The 26,710-nt window shown below is 35.5% G+C and overlaps 1 protein-coding gene across 1 annotated transcript; it reads right to left on the bottom strand.

The window, feature by feature from the left end:
* Positions 1–209: 209 nt before the first annotated feature.
* Positions 210–24,999, bottom strand: LOC138318474 (uncharacterized). Its single transcript, XM_069260851.1, has 16 exons — positions 24,863–24,999; positions 21,874–22,798; positions 18,356–18,427; positions 17,503–17,615; positions 17,154–17,181; positions 16,300–16,876; positions 15,904–16,054; positions 14,209–15,365; positions 13,903–13,954; positions 8,480–8,566; positions 8,073–8,275; positions 7,629–7,782; positions 6,197–6,304; positions 5,710–5,816; positions 5,098–5,209; positions 210–4,100 (listed from the first exon to the last, which is right to left on the bottom strand). The coding sequence occupies exons 2-16, from the start codon at positions 22,760–22,762 to the stop codon at positions 3,765–3,767; spliced, it is 4,146 nt and encodes a 1,381-aa protein (XP_069116952.1). The 5' UTR covers positions 22,763–22,798; positions 24,863–24,999; the 3' UTR covers positions 210–3,764.
* Between the last annotated feature and the right edge of the window lie 1,711 nt (positions 25,000–26,710).

Below are 26,710 nucleotides of genomic sequence, written 5' to 3'. Positions count from 1 at the left end.
TAAAGACGACACCATTATATTTATAGAAGTCTTTTGAGCTACAATATTGCAGCTAGTCAGGACAGACCGGTTCATTTCTTAACTTTCTGAGAAAGACAAACTACCACCAGTAAACTTAAGGTTATCCAAGAATGTATCACTGTTGTTCTCATTTCATCTTTGTGTATCACAAACTTGTCTGATCTTGACAAAAAAAAAAATAAAATGGATTAAAGAGTTGCACAATTTATTATAATAGTCATGATTGGTTCAGTTAAAAAGAGAATGTGATGAAAACACCAAATTCCTCTGTAGAGAATTATTTACAACAGAAACATTCAACAGACAAGCACAAAGGAATTTAGTCACAATGGACTCTTGCATTACAATTCAATATGGCTGTTTACCTAAGTTTCATCAATCCACTGATATTCGAACATTACCAATGGCAACACATGGAAATAATATGCATATTGGTCAATTATTGGATATTTGATACTTATCTAGGTTTTATGGCTGTGCTTCAAGGTGTAAAAACAAAGAAGCCCAATAGGACTGTATCACTCATTTGTTCTTAAAAGGAAAAATATTGGAAGACTTAATACAGAAAATTAATGGAATATTTGCAGGATTTGTTGATCTCTAAAAAAAGTTCTCAAAATACATCATGATCACTTATTGTAAATAACATTACAGTGCTACCTTTACCCAAGTTTGTTACTGGCCAAATATGGTTAGTCTTTGGTTTTTAAATTATTTTGACCCATTGAACTGGAGAGTGAATAAAGACATGAAAACAAAACCACATACATGTATTTAACTAAAATATCAATGCTTAAACAAAGGTATAACATGCTCAAAAACATAGAACAGTGAATATGTAGTAGAAAAGAAGTTGACACATCATTTTACAATACAATGTAATAATCCTGGATCTCTTAGCTAGAAAGGATTCTACAAATGACACACAAAGTTCTAAGCACCATATTATAAAATTGACAGCATCATGTAGCTGTTTCCCCCATCTTGGATTAGTCAGTGACATTCAGGGCCTAAAGAGAAAGAACATCATCGAATGACTTAACCAAAATTTAACTGAAATCAAATATGAATTGAAGGAAAGTGCAACATAAAAGGTAATAAAACTGATTTCAAGAAAAAGTGTGACATTACGCACGCAGGCCTGATTTGATATTGGAAAGCTTATGACTCCATAAACTGATGTATTGGAAGAAGCCAAAGATCCATGCTTCATGAATTTCGAAAATTCCATTAATTCAATAATATCTTTTCCATCATTTTAAGCATGTGAGTATTCTGAACCATATCATAATGCTATTTCATGGAAATAATGAAGACATCCAATGCCTCCCTTACAAACCAGCGGCCAATATCTGCTCAACGGTACAGTGCATTTATAAAATACACAGTAAAATAAATTCACTAAATTCAATAGGTCTTCCTTTTACAACAGATGAATTTATCTTTTCCTATAAACCATTCCCAATTGATTAAATGCATGATTAATGTAGCACTAAACAAGCCCATAAATACAAATCAATGCTACCCAAACTATCCTTGACAGACTGCTTACTTAATCAGACGAGATTTGCACAAGAACAAGTGATATAAGTTAACTTTGTGTGCAAAGCAAGCCTCCCCTTGGATAAATTGAGCACATTAACGTAAGCACTAGAATTAATAAAAACATGAACAAAAAATAAAAGAGAAGGGATCTTTGCACTCTTCATGGCAGGATTTGCCAACCTATCAGAATTCCAATTTGGGAGATCTTTCTCCACTGGCTTTTCCAACTGTACGGTGTTTTTGGCTGTTAAAATCTGGGATTTAAAGTAAAACGCCCTTGTTAATTGCCTTCCCTACTCATACAAAAATCAGCCCAAATGTGTTCCAAAATATAAACCATACAATCCAAGATTGCTGTAATCTCTAAATTCAGAGCGCTGTAATAAGCAGACGCTAAAAGTCATGCACGTCACATTTTCTGTAATGCAGTTTTAAGTTTTTACCTGAATTCATATGTATTTGCAAAGTTAACTCCTTTGTGAGAAGGTGTTGATTGTAACATATGTTTGCTAAGGTAATGTCATCCATTTTTCTGAGCAAGTGACTCAGGTCAAAAAATAATGACGTCACAATCAATACCTACTCACAAGGGAGATAATTCTGTAATATGTATTGCTGTATAGAATTTATTTGCAAAGCTCAGGTTTATTGATTGTTTGTCAAACCATATTGCTATTAAATCAAGACAGGCATTGAGTGTAATTATTTGTCTCGACTCTGATCCAACTTTGCATATAACATTTACGTCTATTTGACAAAACACAAAATTGTGTTAATATTTTCCCATAAGACTAACTCATGTATGAGGTCTCAGTAAGACAAGATTCAGACAAACTTGTCAAAAACTACACTTTAACACAAATTCTCAAAATCCTCCAGAAGTACTCAAACCGGGCATAACAATTTCATCATTCTTTGTTGTGACTGATACATAGAGTCACTTGATTAAGTTTCAGATCAATCGGATGTGATTAACTTTGTCAAAAGTTAACTTACAAATGTTGATGCAGATGTATCATTAATGAACTTCTTCTGTCTGTACAAAATGACTGACAAGCACAGAGAACAGTACTATGACGAAACCAACTTCTCCATACAAACTCATTCGTCAGGAATAACGTTTAAATTTTCATAGGTCTATACTGCATTAGAATTACTGAAAAAAAAAATACCAGAAAAAAAAACCAAAAGGAAGAGATTCCAAACAAACTACACAAGTTAAATATCAAAATATTTACTCATTTATCACAAGATCACATTTTAAACAGAAGTTGTAACATGTATTATCAACCTTCTTTCACAGTTAGCTTTGAATATAACAAAAACATTATCTATACTTTGAAAGGTTTTAAAAATTCAGAAAGAATCAAGACTGGACGGATGTGTGCTCGTACTTACACATACCAAAACTTCATTTTGAAAATATCTCCTCTTTGTTCTATGGATATAAATGTCTTCAATAAAATTATAAACTCATATGGAATCTGTTCTACTCTACTTTATATGAAGGATTAAAATTGTTTTGCATCAAAAATAATCAGCAATGTGGGAACAATTACCTAAGTTGGTACCCCAATAAATTGATCCAGTTTAATAATTCTAGTTTCATACTTATTGAAATATCAGACCAATGTGCCCATGCTCTATAGAAGTATTTCTTAACAATACTAAAATATCACAAAGAACTGAAATTAGAAATAATGGTTTACTACATGATATTGTCAGTTTTGTGTCATAACTTATCTCACATTTAAAAGCTTCAAAATCTCTGGAGTGACATGCTTTCTACTGATGGAATAATTTAGTTTCTATAAAAGTAAAAATCTTGTTCAATAATACTATTGTAACAAACAATTGCTTTGTGTTCGTGAAACCGTTACTCAAGTACTTATTTTGTACAGCTGCATATCAAAGTGTCAGACAATGAATCTCACAAACTATATTTCTGAAGTTGTGGCTTTTTTATTTGCCATTCCTTATGATTTATAAACAGATCCAGGGTATATAAGAATGGTTTGAGCACAGGTGTCATCATAGTGCACAAGAATGAATCATGATACATGTCTTGGTCTTTTAAGATAGATTCTCGTCACCTTATCACTAGTCAGTAGAATGATATCTTCATACAAACTAGTGGCCAGGTGTCCAAGGCCTGCAGTATATTGAGATCTCCAGTCCTCTCCTGCATACAATCAATGCTAGCTAACTTCACTGGATTGTAAGTGGTTGGGATGCATCAGATCTGTACTGAATACTTTAATATGTGTGGTTGGGTGGATAATGGAAAGTTTTTCAGTAAACTGATGAACACTCATTAACTGAATTGAGGAATTGTCCCAGGTTTCTTCTCCCTCGGGCGGTAAGCCTGCCGACAAGAATGGAATCCATTCCTCTTGTGCCTTTTTCTGAAGTTCTGCCGGATCACAGACACTGTCTGACTTGTCCTTGTCTTTCACAATGCCCCACTCGAGTTTTTTCAGTTTGGCAAGTCTTGACACAACTGCTAGAACATGGGAATTCACTAATGCTGCAGGCTACAAAAAAATATATTCAGCATTTAAGATTCAATATTGCTTAAAAGTTGAAGGCAATGACATTGTTACAGCAATACGGAATTGGCAAAATGATGTCCACTAATGAACATCCATATACAGAACTGTAGAATTGTTGGGTTTGCCATGTCTCTGCCCTTTTGGGATTTGATATTCCACAGCAGATTCTTTTTTTATTAGATTTATACCAGATTGGCACCTCATTTGTTAGTACAAGATTTGTTTAAGTACTTCCGGTTCACCACTGTTTTCAAAATGACATAATTTACAGGTCAACTGTATTGATTTGATCCAAAACATTGCATTTGCATTGGACAGGTTGCCACAGAAGTAGATGTGTCGCCTGCACAGCATCGGAAAAATAATGGTTTTTTTTACAGTTGAAAATATTATGATCTTTTTAATATAAACAAATAACCAAATTTGGTTGAAAGTTGACAATAAATACTAAAGTTATTGAGCAGAAACCATAGATTTATCTGTTTTGACGATTTTAAAGTCCTGTAACTCTTGCAAATATTGTCGGATTTTGACCATTATCGAACTCATCCAAGATCACATCAATATAAAGCAATATACCAAAATTGGTTGATAAGTTATGGCATGGAAACTATTTCCCGGACGCCAATGCTCACACCAACGACGCCGATGACACTGACGCTGACATAGTGATACCTAAGTGTCGCCCTTGTGTTGCAGGCGACACATTTATGTCAGGTAAACCAATAGTGGTGCACTATACTGTGCAACACTAAGATAGGTTCATGGACTGTCATCTATAGTACAAATCCATAGTATGACATAGTGATACCTAAGTGTCGCCCTTGTGTTGCAGGCGACACATTTATGTCAGGTAAACCAATAGTGGTGCACTATACTGTGCAACACTAAGATAGGTTCATGGACTGTCATCTGTAGTACAAATCCATAGTATACATTGTGTTACCTGGTATATGATATTGAGGTGGTATAATCTTACCTGACTACTTGTGTTAGGCCATATGGCAAAATGGCTAAGTTTAGGTAGCTGCCCAAGAGCATTATGTACAGACTCAGCAATCACAAACATCATCAGCTCCAGTTGTTCTAGTCTGTTGTTATCAAAAATAAAATAAAGAATCAAAAGACATGTTGAAATATAGAATACACTGTATTAGTTAACAAACAACTTCCAAAGACAAAAAATATCACAGGTAGTGCCTGTTGTTCAACCATGCACATAGGATTGTGGCTAATGAGAACATCACCCATGGGATTGTGGCTACTGAGAACATCACACTGAATTTTTTAATACAAAATTCTGGTGACTTGTCTTGTACATGGATTCAAACTGGTATTACAATAAGCCAATGTTAAAATATCTCTTTTTAGAAGTATTGTTAATAGTCATCAGTTAAAACATCATAAGCAGTGTAATATGGTTTAGCAGCTAGCCATATCTATAGTATCACTTGCTTTAACAAACTACCTTCCTGATACAACAAATTGACCACTTCAACACAATTTGACCCCTGTATAATGACCACTAGGCAAGTTTATCTGTAATATTGTCGTAATAGGTATCACAATGGATGGGTTACGAAAACCTTACTCTTTCATATTCTGTAGGGCATCACCGAAGCCAATGTCTGGTATCTCTCCGCCACTTTCCAAACGCAGATGCTTGAGATTTTTCAGTTGTCCAAGGTGGAAGTATGTCTGCAATACATATTAGTCAGTTAGAATTAATACACAGGATATGTGAAGTGACTATTCTGATCCGGATCAAATCAGATAAAGGACTTCATTTCCAATTGGAATTAAGAGCGCTGCATGATTAAGATGTTGTAAACCTAAAATGTAATGGTTTGAATTTTGAAGGATATATTGTAATAATGCCTTATATCTCAACATAACCACCTACAGTATCTATACATTTGTCAGTGATGTTTAAGGGCCTCATTACCACTTTCTAGTTCATTCTGAGACAAAAGCTGACAACATATCAATCCGTCCTCATATAACTATTAGGGTACAGGTACATTCATCAGTATTTTCTATTCTATACATATAAAGAACATCTAAGGAATGTAACAAACCTCTGATGACCAAGTGGAACAGTGACCAAGCTCTAGAACCTCCAGCTTTGTCAGATTAGCCAAGAATCCAAACTCCTGATCACCGATATCCTTCAAAGATGTCAGTGACTGCAACATAAACCCAAAACCCAAATAATCTTTGAATTTTAATTCCCTATTCAATATGGTAAAGTTCAAAGATTTCATTTATGTACGATACAAAATAACATTGATTTTGTGTGGTTTCAAGATACTGATAATGTAATGTTTCTAAGGGCTGTTCTAGAAAAACATACATGGTAGGGGGGGAAGGCACTTTGAAATAGGGAGACCCACCGATAGAAGTGATTTTCAATTTTGTTGACCCTTCCACATATCTATTTTTTTGTGAATGATACTATGGGATAGAAGCGATTTTTTTTTTTTTTTTTTCGTTGCTCCAACATCTTTTTGGATTTACATATTTTGATTTCTAGCATCACCGAAGAGTCCTAGGACAAAATTGTGCCATATATGGTGCAGTGAACTATTGTTTGATGTGCTGCATCAATTACTAGATTTGTATAAAGGTACAATCTTCCTAGAACCAGCGGAAAATCTACTAAAGATACTGAAGTGTTGCACAAGGGTACTGCAAGAGTAGACATCTTGACATTGACACTTAAAAGCTTGTGAACTTCCACTCTTTCCTCAACTTAATACCAGTGAATTTAAATGAAGATCTATTGATGACTACAGTATTTTGCCAATACTAATCCATTGTTTCTCTGTACCATTGCCAAGTTGGATTGAATATAATATGTTTTAAATAAATATTCTGTCATTATTATATTAAAACACCCAGAAAATAAAACTTTTTTATTGAAGATGAACAACACATTTTTATTGTTTTCTCAACAGTTATTTTTATAGTCAGGATGACTGACAACAACATTATAAACCACAAATTTTGCATTTTATTTCAAAAGGTTACAAATTCTCTCAGATAGACCCACCCACTGAAGTGATATTATTGAAACACCACCCTGGCACAGAAGTGATTTTATTTTTAACCCACCATGGCACATACTATTTTTTAAAGTGCCTTCCCTGGGTACCATATATGTTTTGCTGGAACAGCCCTAACTGAAATATATGTATTTGGATTGTTAAACAATGAAGAATATCATTAACAGTGAGTGCTTGACAACTGAAGAATCTAATCCTTTCAGACACTTATATTAAGGGATTCTATAGATTAATTCTATAAAGAGATTCTACAGATAAATAAACATCAAGCACCAGAAAAAAAGATTCTACAGATAAATTAACATCAAGCACCAGAAAAAAGATTCTACAGATAAATTAACATCAAGCACCAGAAAAAAGATTCTACAGATAAATTAACATCAAGCACCAGAAAAAAGATTCTACAGATAAATTAACATCAAGCACCAGACGGGTTTGTACCTACCAGTGTTGTGAGATTCTTGAGGCAACCGAGCTGGTCTATTCCACCACTAAAGGAAAAGGAAGGAAGCAGCAGACTAGCTACACCACGTAGTCTTAACTCCTGTAGTTTGGTCAGCTGGGAGAACTTGCCAATGTCAAGTTTGGTAGGTACGGACCTGCAATGGATGATACATTAATGGAGTTATTCAATACTGTACATTTACACTCGTTTTGAGAGATCAAAATGACATGAGCCAGGTAGAATTTACTATCAATTACTAGTCCTACCTTCCAACCTTGTGACTTAATATTTTGACATGTTTTCTGCGACATCACAATATCCAGAATGTGGGCCTAATCAATGGTAAATCATACTTTACAAACAGCATTTTGGTATCCTGAAACCCCTATAATGATTAAGGTTTACAGCAACTTATACTAGACAGAATATTTCCATCGATCTTACCACATTTGTTCGTTGGTCACGTCAGTGATTGTCTCGGCATTGAACACCTCCAGGTACGGCATCTTCTCACTGACCATATGTAGTACGGACGCGGGAACAAGGCCAAAGATGATCTTCCTCAGACACGACAACTTATGGATATGTGGTATCAGTTGGTGCCACGTGCGGTTCATATCTCCACTATGAACTAACCCTCGTAGGTTCTGTGGATAGGAAATTAGGATTTTAAAATGATATTGAGAAAATGAATAGCTTCTCTTAAATAAGAAATATTGGATTCGCTTGAATATAAGAAATATTGGATTCGCTGGATTCGCTTGAATATAAGATATCTTAACTTGTTTAAAGCAAACTCGCATTGAATCTGCAAATTTCAAATTGAGTTTGGATATCTGTGATTAACTTACCAGCAACTGTACAGCTCTTAGTAACATGAAGTCTATGGCTTTCTCCCAGTTCAGGATCTTCAAATTCTGAAGTCTTAAATTTCTCCACTGTAAAGAGATGGAAAGTAATTTTTCTAAACAAATATATTCTGATGCATTCATATTTGCAGGTGTGTTAACTATGATAGAATCAAAGTACTGTAAGTACTGAAGGAGGTGTTATTCAAAATCATGAAAAAGACATGTAATTTTCACAATTTCAAAACTATATGGTATTTTGTTAATTAAGATAAAGCATAGAACAGCTTCCTCAAAGTCCATGCACATACCGGTATTCTCCAATGATCTTATCCCAAAGGAAGTGTTCAATGCTGCAAATTATGGCAAACATTGCATCAGGTTTCTTAAGTTAACTGTCATGCTTTATATTTTCTAGACGTAATCTTTGAAATAAATTCCATGACAACAGTTGGCCTTTTACTAATACTGAACTAGGCTTTCCCGTCGGTTGTTTTATACTTGAAATATTTCACCAGTCATATAGACCGACCTTTTCTACCATCTGTTTTCATAACCATGCCCTTTTAAGTCTTTCGTTAAAATCCTTGGATGTTTCTATACCTTTGTTATTTTTATGTATACATTACAAAGATTCATTGTGATTGAAAGAAAATACAATGGTTCAACAGAACGCATTGGTCACTTGCTACCTGGTATTTTCGATCTATTAATGCTATCATCTAAGTATAAGATCCAAAGGACAATGGTCAATATACTGTATAAAAAGTCATCAATATAAAAATACATGTACTAGTTGTTTTTTTTTTAAATTCATACAAGGTCACATATAAGGACAAATTTGGATTCACTTAAAGAGACATGAACCTAAATAAATTGTAAAACTGAGTAAAATATATATTTAAGACGCGTCAGATACCTTACTAAGTAAAATATATCAGCTATTGTGCAAATGTGTCAATTATAATAAAATAATTATAATGGAAATTCCATCTTTCTGTATTTTGAACCGGCCCGGTCGAATTTTGCAGACTGCAGTGTGATAAAAAAGTAGTGTTGAACTTTAGTGACCTCCCAAATGCACTGCATAAACTAAATGAACTTAAACAAAATGGTGGGTCGAAAACGTGGGTGAAGCTAACGCAAACGAATTTCGATAGAAAAACAGAGTATATCAAGAGTCAGTAACGTGCGCGATTGGGAAAGTAGGTAAATATAAATGGATCGCTGTAATGCAAGAGACAGAAGCAACTTTCCACTTAATACTTTCGTGATGTACATATATGTGCAATTAAGTCAAGAACCTCCCCGTCATATGAAAAGTCTCGTTTGAATTCTGACTTATCATTGAAGTACGCTAAATACAAATTGTTTTATTACTAATATTAACAAATATGGCTTCTACTTCATATGTCAACGATCGTAAATTAGAAAATCATCTTAAAATGTGGAAAACTAATATTCCTTGTCGTGTCAGCAAGTTTGTTGTTCATTATAATCTCGCTTTCGACCAGCTTTCGTTTTTGTGTTCCCAAAATAGAATATGACGGTCTATTTTTATAATTTTTGGGGTAGGTATTCCCCACATTTTCCTGTCGTTTTAGATAACCAATCATTGTAATAAAATATTCAAGAAACATCTGAAAACCATATCTGAGCATACAGAACAACTTATTTTAGGTTCATGTCCCTTTAATACCAGTCCTCTTAGCTATAATATTGACAGGAAGTTGTTACAAATAGCTTATTTGAACCCCGTGACTTTGACCCCGTGACCTTGAATAAAGGTCAATGCATTTGTTTCAATTTTTGGACATACTTTAAAGCCCCATTTTTTGTATTAAATTTTACAGTTCTAATAATGTATAAGATCATCTGCACTAATGACAAGAAGTCAGTTCAAAGTATTTGGCTATTTGATTCATGTGATCTTTAGGTAAAGTTTATTCATTATTGTTAAATATCAAAATCAACACAAAGTCATATAATTGGTAAATATATATGTAATAATGATAATAATAATCACTGTATTAGTATCCACATGCAAGGTATATCTTTCTCTTCATGATTTTTTTAAATGGCTGTTAAATAGTTGCACTTCTCCAGTAATATTTTGAAAAATATTAAACAATGACTTAATATATCAATCTTAATATTGAATCATGATTCCTCAGATGTAAACGGAATAAATTAATAAAATAAACTACCTTTTTTCATTTCATTTTAAGAAACTATTATTTACATTTTACTGACTATCGTTAAAATACAAATCATAAATATCTTTCATCTAGTTGAATTGATGGAAAAAATAATATTATTTCATGTAAGCCAACATTGTGTTTTATATTTCATTTTATTCCATATTTTCTTCTATTTTTTATGTCCAAGAGATAAATACATATACGCTCGTATCTTTTCTGTTTTACATTGATTTATTGTACTGTATTTAACTTTTTTATTGGCCATTTGTATTTTAAAGTTACCTCCCTTACAATACTGCATGCGTTTCACGGTGATGTTTTTCTTGCTTTCTTGCAGAGCGCTCGATTTTTCTTGATAAGAAATATAAATCACTGATTAAGCGTAAGTTGACCATTTCTGTATTATTATCATTCATTGTAATGAAAATTTTTATCAATAAAACATGTATCTGCTTGACCAAGAACGTAGTTACAAATCCTTGGCTTGACTCGGTACACTGTCAAAAGATCGTGACCATTTCCTCTCGAAATTCGTTCTAGAAGGCCTATGGAAGCTATGATATCTATTTACAATAAGCTAGGTGACTATAGTGTATCACATTAAATCATATAAATGATTTGGTTTTGTAATCGCACTTAGGATACATACTGCGGAAGATAGGATTGTGTTTACTTCATCTCGCACTTCAGCTGAAGAAATATAAACAACCTGATAGAACAGTTACCGTAATGTAAGCTACCGTGATGTAAACGTTGACTATAACTGTTACAACATAACTGTAGATATTTAATTTTGGAAAAAATATTGCAGTTTTTCCTCAGTCATGGTTGCAGAAACTGTCGCCGCGCATGCGTCAAGTAGAATGAATACCGGCGATATAAAAACACATTTAGGGTACTGATGAAGTGAATCGGATTGCTTTTGCTAATAATCAAGTTTATTATTTACAATCAGATTCAAATTTTATAAGCAAATAGACTACAATACTAGATCTAGCACTACGCTTGTACTAGACACTGGCCGGTTCACTGTTATAAGTCAGAAGTCAAATATTTATATAATACCGTATTTCCCAGAGAATAAGTTGCGACTTTCCCCTCTTAAATTCGGGATCGCTACCTATACACCAGTGAGACTTATCTGTGGACGAAAACCAAAATCTGACGATATTTTTGAATTATTACTACGTCATGATCCACACGTGAAAAAAGTTTTACTCGCCGCTTTAGTAAAGTTATACATCATAAAAAATCGCCGTAAAAGTGTTTAAAAGATATAATATGTAATGAAAATATAATAAAGATGACAATAATTACGTACCAGATGCATGTTCAATCGTACAATTGTTTAATTCACAGAAAATCGGCCAACTGAAGCGTGGTTGTTTACTATCACAACACAATGGCGGACTGAACTCGCTATCGATTTTCTGCGGGTTTGTTATCGAGATAATAATATTTAAACGTCAAAAATGATCAAATATCAAATTAAAAGTTTAATATATTATCTAAATATTATGTTTGGACAAGAAATGTTCGCAGACACCAAGAAAATGGTCTTCTGAATGACTGCTAACTTGCACACGTGTTACACAGTTATCTGTCAACAGGTGTATTTCCCGGAATCCTGTCGTCGTGATTTCAATGAAATAATCAGCTATCAAGTTATACACGTAAATAACATGTAATATAGAACATAATATCAATTTTATAAGCATCCCACTGTCGTAAAAAAACATCTTTTAATCGATCTCTGCAGCGTCAAACCCCACGAGGTCATATCCGGAAGTTTACAAAAATAAAAGCTTGGGTATTGCATTATGGATCAGCCTACACTCTAAACAAAGTCGATAATACAGTAACTCTTTACACAAAGACATATTTTATACACATGATATATCAAAATAAAGATATAATACACTTCTATGCGAAATGAAGACAGTATCTTAACCGGCGTATTTAAATGTTAGCGAGAGTAAGCATGAATTCGAACTTGCAAATGTATTACACATGTGTCTTTCCCGGAATCCTGTCCCCGTGATTTTAATGAAATACTCCAATCAACTTTATAAACGGAAATAACGTGTAATATTAAATATAATATCGACAATATAGACATCACACAGTCGTATAAAACATCATTTAATCGATCTCTGCAGTGACAAACACCACGAGGTCATATCCCGAAGTTTGCAAAAATAAGGCTACGGTAATGCATAATGCGATAGGCCTACGCCTTCACTCTAAACGAAGTCAAATTTAGGTTACGATGCTAATCTTGATAATACATTAAACTATTACACAACCATATGTTTGATACACAAACTATATCAAAATAGTGATACAATACAATCCTATTCATTATGAAGACTGTATTTTAACCGGCTTACTGACATACGAACGAGAGTAAGCGTGGATTCGTACGGCCGCCATGTTTGTTTACACACAAGTAGGCTTACGTAATGGCAGAGTAAACAACAAACAGCAACATGACCAAATCCATTTTTACTCAAGATATTCACATCATTGTGAGTGTTATTTGTTATTTATTTCTATTAAGTTTACAGACAGTTTTAGTTAGTCTAATCAATCGATAATCATTACCGTATACGTACTTCATCAGAGATCCGTCAGAGATCGATCATACAAATGTATGTACTCAAACGTGGGTAACATGAATATTGGGGGAAAATAAATTGATGATCCTGTTGATACATAAAACTAGATAAACCAAATAAAAAAAATATGTGTAGCAAATGTGAAGCATGCGAGAACAGGAAATCCCTGACAGTTCTTGACCTCTGTGCAATACACAACGTTACAATACACAGTGTAAAAGTTATCTCCCGTAGTTACGGAGATTGCCGATAGGATTACCAAGGTATAGTGTTCCGGTTATATTGAGAAACCTGAGTGATTTTATAATGGAAGGTGTATACACACCTCCATAAAAAAGTAATAATGAATTTGTGTACACATATAATGATGTGGAAATCATACAGAAAGAGGCAAATATATTGATACTAGTGTTTTATAGAAATTTAAATCAACAAAAACATTAAATTATTAAAGTGATAAGAAAAAGTCTTCTGTAATAATCACCTAGCATGTAAGTATGATTCGAAGGAGATACATTAAATTCATTGATTCATATACAACATAAATTACCTTCCAAATATATCATCTGATTGAGAAATCATTAACAAAGAAAGATTTGATACGTACATGGCTGGGGTGCATAGCGAGCTGTCTCCATGTCCTACACACCATTGCAACCCTATATAAGATAGACTTGTTATCACATTAACAAATCAAAGTGAAAATAGATTGAAAGTAGTTTTCTTTAAAGAGAAAATTATATAACAGAGATATTAATAAACATAAAGACCAACATTTTTTTTTAAATTCTAAAAGTAGAATAGCTAATGGAACAAGTAACAAATATAAATATTTCCATGAAGTAAGATTAATTTTTTTAACACAAACTTTATATTGAATCCCATGTAATCTCACTAAAAAAAAGATAATTACCTGAGCAGGTCTTTCATATTGAGATATTGGAAGATACAGAACATGCAGTCGAAGCCACCGTACAGTTTTTTGACATAACACATGCCAGGGTTGATGCCAGCCCTCCATCGAGTGGAGCGATGAGTACTGGTGTTGACCTTAGATTGGCCTGTAGAACTGACAGTATCACCAGACAGAGGTTTCAGATTTCCTACCCCAGAGCTGTCTGGTGAGTCGGTATTAATGTTCACACTCACCTCTGGCTGGGAACTATTGGATTTATCGTTAGTCACTGTCACACTCAACTTGGCCGTCTCTCCCATTTGAAGAGGAAATGTTTTTGGGGGCAAGAATAACTTGAGACCATCTGATGTCAATAGGAGAGACGAGGGAGGCACAGTAATCTGAACATTGTTAATTTTGAGTGCTAAGGGCTGCTGCAGATTTAATCGTTTTGTCACAGCACCGGGAAGTGTAAGTATCTGACCTGTTTTTCCATTTATGTCTTGTGATGTAGTTCCGTTGGTCAACCTTGTTGCTATTGGTGAAGTTTTGTTAGCGTCAACCAACACAACTGGTGGTGTTTTGGGGGCAGCCGTAAGCCTTGGGGGCATCATGGATAAAACTGGTGTCCTTAAACTAGGCGTAGTAGGGGTTTGGGACACATACTGAACATGGGTAGGTGGCGCCACGAGGCGGGGCATATGTATCGTTGATCCTACTGCATGGGCATTGGCCAAGAGACTAGATCCTGGTACTGGCATTATCAAGGTATTTGCACCTGACGGAGACATTTGTACAGTGCTCAATACAGCAGCACGCCGCCCTGAGTTGGCCAGCATTGACAATGTTGGAAGGTTTTGAGGGGATGGATTCGCTATCGTGGAGGGCACACTGTTTCTAATGACAGAAGTCTGTGATGACTGGATGGGAGACAAAATTGGCACACCTGGACCAGCTATGGTAGTAACCACCTGCCGATCTAGTATACTGGAGCGTAGATGTTGGAGTAGTGTGGGGTTGACCTCCTTGGATGTAGAGGTGGACTGATCAGGATCCACCGGTTCCTGTTTAATCACTGGAGCTGAAGTACAGGGAGAAACAAACGCAGATGGTTCTACCCTCATCACAGTTAGGGTTTTAGTTCGTGGCTGAAGTTGGGCTGGATCAAAACATCTCTGAAACAGAAAATAATAATAGTCTATGTCAAATTGTCCTGATACACTAATCAGTATCTATGAATACAAATTAAATTGGTTTGAATGTATGGAACGAGTATAACTATCTCAAAAGAAACACTTCCAACTCAATAGGACCTTGGAGTCATATAAATTCAAAATATTAAGGTTCAACTTCTTTACCCTGAATAATTTCCATTGTCTTTTGACTGTCAAAAAGCCCATCATCTTATTGGCGGTGTACCCACTCCCTTAATACTGAAGATGATATGAGTTTTCTCTAGGTTACAATGTTACAAATCCTGTAAAAAACAAGGGACTTAAGTGCCATATGGTAATGACGTGCCAGGTTTGTTGGTGGAGGACAGCCGGAGTACCAGGAGAAAAACCACCAACCAGCAGTCAGTACCTGGCAACTGCCCCACATGGGATTTGAACTCGCGACCCAGAGGTGGAGGGGTTGTGGTAATATGTCGAGGCCACCGCTGCCCCAATGTTGACTGTATCACACTTCTATACAGTAAAACATGATAATTACCAGACATGTGAATTCACGGTTTTCTGTGGGCGTAAAGGCGACACAATGTGGATGAAACAGACAAAGACAGACAATACACTGTAGGCTTGGGGGAATATTCTCCTGACCAGGACAGGACAAAGTACAAAGGGCTTCTGGTCCTGTCTGCTCACTGAAATCACAAACAAAAACAGGATCAGAAAAACTTCTAGCCACATCATGCAGTGTTTATTTAATGGCATGTTATTTGTAAGAATATAAACAAAGAGTCTGATGTTTTTTCTCGGAAACAAACTTTCAATGGTTTCTTGTTAATTAAATTCTGTATTCATATCTTCAATAATGAATTCAACAACATACTTGATTTCAATTACAATAATAGAACTTTGATGAATGAATTTAACTGCATTAATTTACCTAGATTTCTGAGCTTTGAAATGCTTTGGAGTGGTACTCTTGCGTGCAGTAGCTTTGAATTTCTTGGCTGGGGGTGGTTCAATTGTACTAGAGGCCTCATCATCTTGTTGAGAGAAATCTGGCATTGTCACTGTAACTTCTTTAATCAGTGTCTCTGTTACTCCACGTCCAGATGACTTGCCTGATGAATATCGATACAACAAATTTTTTGTTTTAGTAAGATGAGGCAACATTTTATTTTTCGGAGGTCTACCTCTTCCACGGTGCTTAAAAGCAGATCTCACCGGAGTCATTTTAATTTTAGCACGTTTTGAAATACTAGACACAGGTATGGCAGTTATCAGATTTTCTTCTTTCACTGTCACATTGTTTTCTACATTTTCCTCATCCTCATCTGCTCTTTCTATCACAACCTCTGGCTGGTCTAGGGACGTATCAAATGAGTCATCTTCCCCTTTTACATGTGATCTTCCCTTTGATTTCCCAGCATTCCGTACTACCTCATATGGAGGTTCAGCTATTGGACGCCGTAGAAGTGAAAAGTTGTCTACCGTGAATGGAGACTTGGTTACTTTTACTGCAATAAATCATGGAAATACATAATCATTGAAATGCATTCTAAAGCTTTGATATTGGGGATTACCCCTTCCATCATTTTACCACTATTTTTGGAAACATAATAATAAAATATTTAATAATTTTCTTATTTCAAATGGACATATTACTAAAAATTTTACAGTATTATATACAAATTCTACTCAAATATAGGCCTAAAATTGAGAAAAATGAGCAAAGCTAATCAGAATTCTAACGAATGAAACCATCTGGTACAAAATATATACAAGCATACTTACAGTGATCTGCTATTTCCTTCATGGACCTCTGAAATGTGAATCATATTTCAAACATGAAGTTTCATCACAAAACTAATCATCAAATTCTTTAAATCACCACAATAATAGTAACAGCTAACGTACATGGGGTTAATGAGGTCTTTCAAATACATATACAATGGAACCAGTCAAAGATGGTGCTATTATTAAAACCATCAATATAAAAGAAATTAATAGAGATGGCCATTTTTAAAGTGTATTGGCTTTATATTTGTACTCTTTTTTTAATGAATCAATATTTTCACATCTTGAAAAGACTGAATACATTTATCCTGTACAGTTGTTGTTGCGTTGTAACTGGGTTACTTACAAGCTTTCTTCCTTTAGGTGGATGGTAATACACATCCATTGGAGTCTGTTTAATTCCTCCAGCAGAAGTAAACTTGTCAAAGATATTTCGGATCACCAACTCTCTTCTCCATCCTAGATAAAAGTGATATATCAAATTCATATTACATGTACATTTGGAAAATCGATCATGCCATCCCCATATCATTTTTAAGCACAGAAAATGAAAAGGAGGCCCTTTTTTCCTGCAAGTCCATTCCATTTATAGAGAGACCTCATTTTATCTATAAATGACCCAATTTCTGAAATACCTCACCGGTTCAAACCCTGATTGGTACAGGGAATGCAATTCTTCTTTGAAAGTCATTCAATACATATGTAGTACAATATGAGAGTTTTGCAATAGTGGAAGTGTTTGCCGTCCAGTGATTGTGATATCATATGAGACAGAGGTATGAAAAAGTCTTAAATATTAATCATGAATGATCAGCAATTATTTGAATATATCAACACTAGTAATTAAACGTGAAAATTCATTAATTTCTTTTAGCATATATATGTGCACAATCTGCAGTTGGTTTTATTAGTTTAACGTCCTATTAACAGCCAGGGTCATGTAAGGACGTGCTAGGTTTGTTGGTGGAGGAAAGCCGGAGTACCTTGAAAACCACCAGTCAGTAGTCAGTATCTAGCAACTGCCCCACATGGGATTCGAACCTGCATCCCAGAGGTGGAGGGCATGTGGTAATACTGTAATATGTCAGGATATCTTAACCACTTGGCCCCTTTCACAATCTGCAGACATCGGTCTATATATACCTATCAGGACACAGGGATGACATTTCATAAGTTGTAACATGTTAAATATACCATACCTGCTTTTAATGGTTGAAGTATTAGTTCTGGATCATAGCTGGCACGGTTTAAATATTTTCTTTTTCTTCTGCCTACAGTCAAAAATAAAGTATTGTTACAGTTAAAGCAGTAGTCTAAGTAGGAATACAATCACTGTATTAACTTGATGCAAAAAAAAAAAAAAAAAAAAAAAACAAGAAGCCCAGAGGGCCTGTATCGCTCACCTGGTTTATAATGCCAAGTAATGTTCTGAATACAGGTTCATTGTTTCTTTTCTGAAGGAATTTTAATATTAACCTCTAAATCCCCTATTGGACCCCACCTGTCCTGCCCCCCGGGGGGCCAGAGCCAAAATTTATACAAGTTCTGTTCCCCTTTCACAAAGGATGTTTGTGGCCAAATTTGGTTACATTCCATGCAGAACTCTATGACTATATATAGCTAGTAGCGATTTAAAGAATTTACCTCTATTTCCACTATTGGGCCCCACCTCTCCTGCCCCTGGGGGATCAGAGCCAAAATTTATACAAGCTCTGTTCCCCTTCCCCCAAGGATATTTGTGGCCAAATTTGGTTACAATCCATGCAGAAATCTATGACTAGTAGCGATTTAAAGGATTTACCTCTATTTCCCCTATTGGGCCCCGCCCCTCCTGCCCCCGGGGGACCAGAGCCAAAATTTATACAAGTTCTGTTCCCCTTCCCCCAAGGATGTTTGTGGCCAAATTTGGTTACATTCCATTCAGAACTCTATGACTAGTAGCGATTTAAAGGATTTAACACTATTTCCCCTATTGGGCCCCACCCCTCCTGCCCCCGGGGGGCCAGAGCCAAAATTTATACAAGTTCTGTTCCCCTTCCCCCAAGGATGTTTGTGGCCAAATTTGGTTACAATCCATGTAGAACTCTATGACAAGTAGCGATTTAAAGGATTTACCTCTATTTCCCCTATTGGGCCCCGCCCCTCCTGCCCCCGGGGGACCAGAGCCAAAATTTATACAAGTTCTGTTCCCCTTCCCCCAAGGATGTTTGTGGCCAAATTTGGTTACATTCCATTCAGAACTCTATGACTAGAAGCGATTTAAAGGATTTAACACTATTTCCCCTATTGGGCCCCACCCCTCCTGCCCCTGGGGGATCAGAGCCAAAATTTATACAAGTTCTGTTCCCCTTCCCCCAAGGATGTTTGTGGCCAAATTTGGTTACATTCCATTCAGAACTCTATGACTAGAAGCGATTTAAAGGATTTAACACTATTTCCCCTATTGGGCCCCACCCCTCCTGCCCCCGGGGGGCCAGAGCCAAAATTTATACAAGTTCTGTTCCCCTTCCCCCAAGGATGTTTGTGGCCAAATTTGGTTACATTCCATTCAGAACTCTATGACTAGTAGCGATTTAAAGGATTTAACTCTATTTCCCCTATTGGGCCCTGCCCCTCCTGCCCCCCAGGGGCCAGAGCCAAAAGTTATACAGGTTCTGTTCCCCTTCCCCCAAGGATGTTTGTGGCCAAATTTGGTTACAATCCATGAAGAACTCTATGACAAGTAGCAATTTAAAGAATTTACCTCTATTTCCACTATTGGGCCCCGCCCCTCCTGCCCCTGGGGAGTCAGAGCCAAAATTTATACAAGTTCTGTTCCCCCTCCCCAAAGGATGTTTGTGGCCAAATTTGGTTACAATCCATGCAGAACTCTATGACAAGCAGCGATTTAAAGGAAATGTTGACGGACAACGACGGACGCCGCGCCATGACATAAGCTCACCGGCCCTTCGGGCCAGGTGAGCTAAAAATCCTTGATTCAAGGATTAGATATTTGTCCTATAAGCCAAAGCTTATGTAACTAGGTGTAAATTCACATTCAAATGTACTTGACATTTTATTTCATGTGATATCATCTCTACAATCAAATCAAATCTATCAATAACAGTATAATGTTAATCTATTTAGGCCAGGGAATCAATATCCAAATATGACAATGTCCATACTGTAGGGATAACTTCTTAGAAACATAGAAAATTTATCTTTTGCAATAGAACCATATAACCAATAGAACCATATAACGCAGCTAAAATAAGTTTACAGTAATACAAGAGGCCCAGAGGGCCTGTATCGCTCACCTGGTTTGTAATGCCTAGTAAGGTTCATTGTTTCTTTTCTGAAGGAATTTGAATATTTACCTCTTATTCCCCTATTGGGCCCCACTCTTTCTGCTCAAGGGGGTGAAAGCCAAAAATTATAGGAATTCTGTTAACCCCAAGGATGTTTCTGGGCCAAATTTGGTTAAAATCCAAGCAGAACTCTAAGACTAGTAGCGATTTATAGGATTTACCTAAATTTCCCTATTGGGCCCCGCCCCTCCTGCCCCCAGGGGGTCAGATCCAAAATTTATACAAGTTCTATTCCCCTTCCCCCAAGGATGTTTCTGGCCAAATTTGGTTTCAATCCATGCAGAACTCTAGGACAAGTAGCGATTTATAGGATTTACCTCTATTTCCCCTATTGGGCCCCCCCCTCCTGCCCCCGGGGGGTCAGAGCCAAAATTTATATAAGTTCTGTTCCTATTCCCCTAAGAATGTTTCTGGCTAAATTTGGTTACAATCCATGCAGAATTCTAGGACAAGTAGCGATTTATAGGATTTACCTCTATTTCCCCTATTGGGCCCCACCCCTCCTGTCCCCAGGGGGTCAGAGCCAAAATTTATACAAGTTCTGTTCCCCTTCCCCCAAGGATGTTTGTGGCCAAATTTGGTTACAATCCATGCAGAACTCTAGAACAAGTAGCGATTTATAGGATTTACCTAAATTTCCCTATTGGGCCCCACCCCTCCTGTCCCCGGGGGGTCAGAGCCAAAATTTATACAAGTTCTGTTCCCCTTCCCCCAAGGATGTTTCTGGCCAAATTTGGTTACAATCCATGCAGAACACTAGGACAAGTAGCGATTTATAGGATTTACCTTAATTTCCCCTATTGGGCCCCGCCCCTCCTGTCCCCGGGGGGTCAGAGCCAAAATTTATACAAGTTCTGTTCCCCTTCCCCCAAGGATGTTTGTGGCCAAATTTGGTTACAATCCATGCAGAACACTATGAGGACAAGTAGAGATTTATAGGATTTACCTCAATTTCCCCTATTGGGCCCCGCCCCTCCTGTCCCTGGGGGGTCAGAGCCAAAATTTATACAAGTTCTATTCCCCTTCCCCCAAGGATGTTTCTGGCCAAATTTGGTTTCAATCCATGCAGAACTCTAGGACAAGTAGCGATTTATAGGATTTACCTCAATTTCCCCTATTGGGCCCTGCCCCTCTTGTCCCCGGGGGGTCAGAGCCAAAATTTATACAAGTTCTGTTCCCCTCCCCCCAAGGATGTTTCTGGCCAAATTTGGTTAAAATCCATGCAGAACTCTATGACTAGTAGCGATTTAAAGGAAATGTTGACAGGCCAGGTGAGCTAAAAATATAGATATACTGGAATCTGGTTCAACCAATATGATGAGTATATATATCATATATAAGACATCAAGGAATCAAAACTGTCTTTATACCTGGGCTTGAATACTTTCTTTTATTTGGGCTATCATCATTCCGCGAGCTTCGACATCGAAGAGATAATCCATCTTCCTCCTCATCCTCGTTTTCCGACATATTTTCATTAGAAATAGAACGCTGCGAGCGTTTTCCTCTCCCATACATATCTGCAGCTGTCACTATGTCTTTTTCATTGATAACTATTCCATTTTCTTCACCGTTCTCTGTTAATTCGTCAGTGACAGAATCATTGTTTAAATTTTCATCATAGTCCATATTTCCATCTTCTGACGCACTGTCTGTCACACTACCTGTGTTGATACCGATTTCAGCTGACGATTTTCCGTGATCAGGCTCAGTTCCTGATATTTCGGTGTTGTCTTCAGTACCGGAGTCGTTTGCATTTTCAATTTCCATGGTCTGGTCATTCTCTGTGTCTGTATTTTGGTCGTCATGGATATTTTCTGATTCTAACACCATATCATCCTGTACTTTATTTTCATCAGCATTCAAATTTTGTTCATCATCAATATTTGTTTGTTTTAAATTTTGTTCAACATCAATATTTGATGGTTTTGATACAGTTTGTTCATGTTCAATAATTTCATTTTGTTCATCATCATGATGATCAGTATCTTCTGGTTTTGATACACTTTTCTGCTGTTTAACAATTTCATTTTGTTCATCATCATGATGATCAGTATCTTCTGGTTTTGATACACTTTCCTGCTGTTTAACAATTTCATTTTGTTCATCATCATCATTATTTTCTGGTTTTGATACAGACGTCTGACATTCTGCATTTCCATTTTCGCTATCACCCTGGAACAATTCAACACTGGTTGTATTGCCTTCTTTGTTGTAAAGAGTGTCGTTATCAAAAAGATCCATTGTAGCGTGGGACATGTTATTTCTTTTTGATTCCTTACATGGTGATACTACCTAGGAAAAGAAAAATAATTTGATATACAAAAGCAATCACATTAAAATGTTAAGACAATGAAATAAAAAGTTATAAATAACAACATATTGAATTAAATATTGTCATTCTGTCGAATTGCTTTAAAATTCTGTTTTTTCCCTCCTCAGTTTTAATTCTGTTTTCCCCCCTTTAGTTTTTCATGTCACCTACATGACATAGTTGGTTTTTATGAGTGAAATTCACATTGTTTTCTCTGAAAATTATAATATTATGCTTGCTGACATGAGACAACACAAGCAATACCTACCTGTAGGGGCAGATAAATCTGTATTATACAAATACAGAATATATTGTACCACTTTTTACTGAAATCAGACAATTTTAAAATGTTTGATGATGACTCCTTAGGAGTCACATGTTGCATTGGCTTTCTGGGAGAAATGCATATCCTGCTCACAGAAGCAGTCATCTGTATCCATGGCTATAAATTTAACTTTAAAAAGTTGTCTGGAAAATTTAATTTTTTAATTAGCTTAAAAAGTTTCGGAAATGGTAGAAAATGTCAGCAGTTGAAATATGACATGTGCAATGCAGATGTGTATGACACACAATGATGAACAAAAGAGGATAAAACTAGGTTACTTGAGATTTTCTCCTAGGTATTACTGGTAACCTAAAGTAAAAATGTTCTTTTTATTCCGTTCTAAATAATTAGCATTATAGATTGATCTGTTCATGCGGGTAGGTTATTAGAGGTTATTAAATGACAATTTAGATATCACACTTTTTACCGCCGAAGGCCATGCTTAAATGAATATTCTGTATTCTGGGTGTTATTCATAATCACTCAAGCATTAAAGAGATAGAAAACTAAAGAAAATTTCATCAAATCCCTTTATATTAGGAGCCCCATTATATCGATTATAATGCGATTTGACCTGAAAATGACTTTTTATCCTTAATTTAATTGTTATCCCTACTTACTTAAGAATTGTAAAATTTTGAAATTAAAGTAAGTAAATTTCCCCTTTTAGAGCCCAACCCCTCTAGTCCCAGGCGGAGAACGCTGATCAGCTTCATTGAACTGAAATATGATTGTCGTGCGACAAGGATGCATATGGTTCACGAAAAAAAAATTGTAGAAATCTGTAACGAGATGACAGAAAATTAAAGAAATGTTTTTAATTATTTGATCACGATGGCCAATAGCCTAGTCATCATGACCTTTTAAGTCAGATGATGAACCAAATATATTAATTTCAATTAATCAATTGCAATTATTTGATGTGATACCCATTTAAAATAAAATAACTAAACTAACGTTACGTCCTTATGGTAAACGACGTTATTTATGTAAACGTATCAAACTATCGTTAAAATTCGTAAACCAGAATTTGCGGCGGTGCGAAATTACAAACCGAAATATATATAAACATCAGCGAAAATTAAACGACAGCATCTTTAACTCAAAAATTGCAGCAGAGGATTGTTTTTGCAGATATTGATAAAATTGCACTGCAAGTTCCCTTTAAAGCGCCGCCTAGTGGTGACCTCAATAATACATGTCTGCCATTTTGTTTTCCTCCAAACCAGGGAGATCAAAATTTCTCTTGATTATCAAACCCCATATAGTAATACAACAATAAAAATAAGTGTCAGTGTGTAAATTATAACCTTGTAGCTTCGTTAAAGCTCATAGCATTTATGTTTTCAATTAACAGTTATATCAACACTGCAGTCTTGTCCGTTACAACGTAAACGTATGCAATTCTTGCAGAAATTTATAAATGCGCCAGCACAGGAAGTTGGGCAATCGATATATTCCTCGAAGTAAACAACCCAGAAAATGCAGATTTTTATTTTCAAAAGCTTTTCAACGTTGTTGTCAAGGTTTATAACAAATGTGCACGGGATTTTATTACATGCAATGTTAGTTAGTTGCAGCGATCGACAAATATGATAGAAATGATGCTGAGCATCAAAACTTTTGATTTTCACACCAAAAACTGATGTTGACAACAGACAAAGCTGCCTTATATGATTATGAAGAACATGTGCGTTACATTGCGCTGTTTTATACTTACCTTCAAATGTAAATTATGAGGTAATGAGCCTGGGAACCACACAAGCTAAGTCATAATACAAAAATTGCGAAGTCCTCACGTATTATTTTCAAGGCTGAACGAATGGCTCACACGATAGCGCGGAGATAAAATAGAAAACGGACAGCCATAATATCCGGAATTCGCATATTTATTGAGATTTATTAGTTTTTTTAAAAAACCTACAGACAACGGACAAAAGTACTTAAATACATAATATTTTTACTATATATTTCAGTGTAGAGGACCTCAATCCTGTACTGGAAAATAAACCTAACTTAACTTAACTTAATATTAATATTGCAGAAGTTTGCAGAAAACTACTGAACATTTGCTCTTTCTTCAGATATCTATGAAATATTAAAGGTTTAATTGGATTTTGTAAATTAGATGATTACATGCAGTGAAACAAAACTTTTACATCATTTTATTCTTTGTTTTTACATCATAATTCATATGGAAAAATTATATATAAAAAAAAAAATATCTCTGGAAATAAGCAACAGAAAATTATATCAATATTTTCAACAGAATTTGCATTTTTTTTTCAAATACAACAGCTTAATCAAATACTTAACACTTCGTTGTAGAAAAATAAATAAACATATGATAGTCCTTTAATTTAAATACAAAGGAGGGGTATCACTTTCGGCTGTTTTAGGGCAACTCATCAGTGATAAGCAAAATATTTTCAATGAAGATACCTTAGGGTCCGCTGCATATTATATCCTAATCAGAATATCCGATTTTTTCTGGGCTCATGGTAATTTCAGGGGTCAAAGGTCAAAGGATGATAAATTCACATTTTCATTGTTTAAGTCCTAATTAATTACATATAAGAATAGAGATACAAAAAAAATTGCATGTAGATCTTGGTCATGGGTTTGTAAAGACGAATTAACAGAAAAATTGAAAAAGTAGGTCACAGTGACCTAGTTAAGCATTTGTTCCATTTTAGCCTTAAAAACATTAATATTTTTGCTTAAAACTAAGATTTTTCAGCGATTTGATATATCAAGATTGATGTTTAGTATTGAATGTGGATCTTGACAAAACCTGCTTTAGCTTAAGATGACCTAATTTATGCATGTGACCCTAGGATGTAATCATATTCAATTAATAGTAAGTATCATCAGTCCACTAAGCATCCTCTGTTTTCCCATGTTTAAAGTAGGGTCATAGGTCACCTGACCATAGGTCATGATGACATTTTGCGATAGTCTTTTGTTCGTCGTCCTTCATGCGTTGTGCAGTGTGAGTCGTGAATTAACATTTCCTTGTGATCGCGATAACTTGAGTAAATATAAACTGAGTTTAATGAGTCTTTGTTTGTAGACTAACATTGGAAAGATCTCGAACGAGTTTGAAAAGCAGCTTGATTCGGCAGTAATTAACAGAGTTATTGCCCTTTGCACTAATAATTATTATTGGACCTTGTGAAAGCGATTACTTGGGTAAATATAAACATAAACTGAGCTTAATAAAATTTTGTATGTAGACTAACATTGGAAATATCTTGGACAATCGACAGTAATTTAAGGAGTAATTGCCCTTTGCATTAATAATTATTATTGGACCTTGTAAACATGATAACTTGAAAAAATATGAACCGAGTTTAAAGAACCTTTGGTTGTAGACTAACATTGGAAAGATCTCGGACAAGTTAAAAAAAATCAGCTTGATTGGACAATAATTTACGGAGTTATTGCCCTTTGCACTAATAATTATTAGTAGACCTTGTGAACGCGATAACTTGGGTAAATATAAACAGAGCTTAATGAAACTTTGTAAGTAGACTAAATTAGAATAGCTCGGACGAGTTCGAAAATC

This window comes from Argopecten irradians, chromosome 3, assembly GCF_041381155.1.
Source record: "Argopecten irradians isolate NY chromosome 3, Ai_NY, whole genome shotgun sequence".
NCBI lineage: Eukaryota > Metazoa > Mollusca > Bivalvia > Pectinida > Pectinidae > Argopecten > Argopecten irradians.
Note: the sequence above shows the minus strand (reverse complement) of the source record. Positions and strands in the feature narration are given on the sequence as shown.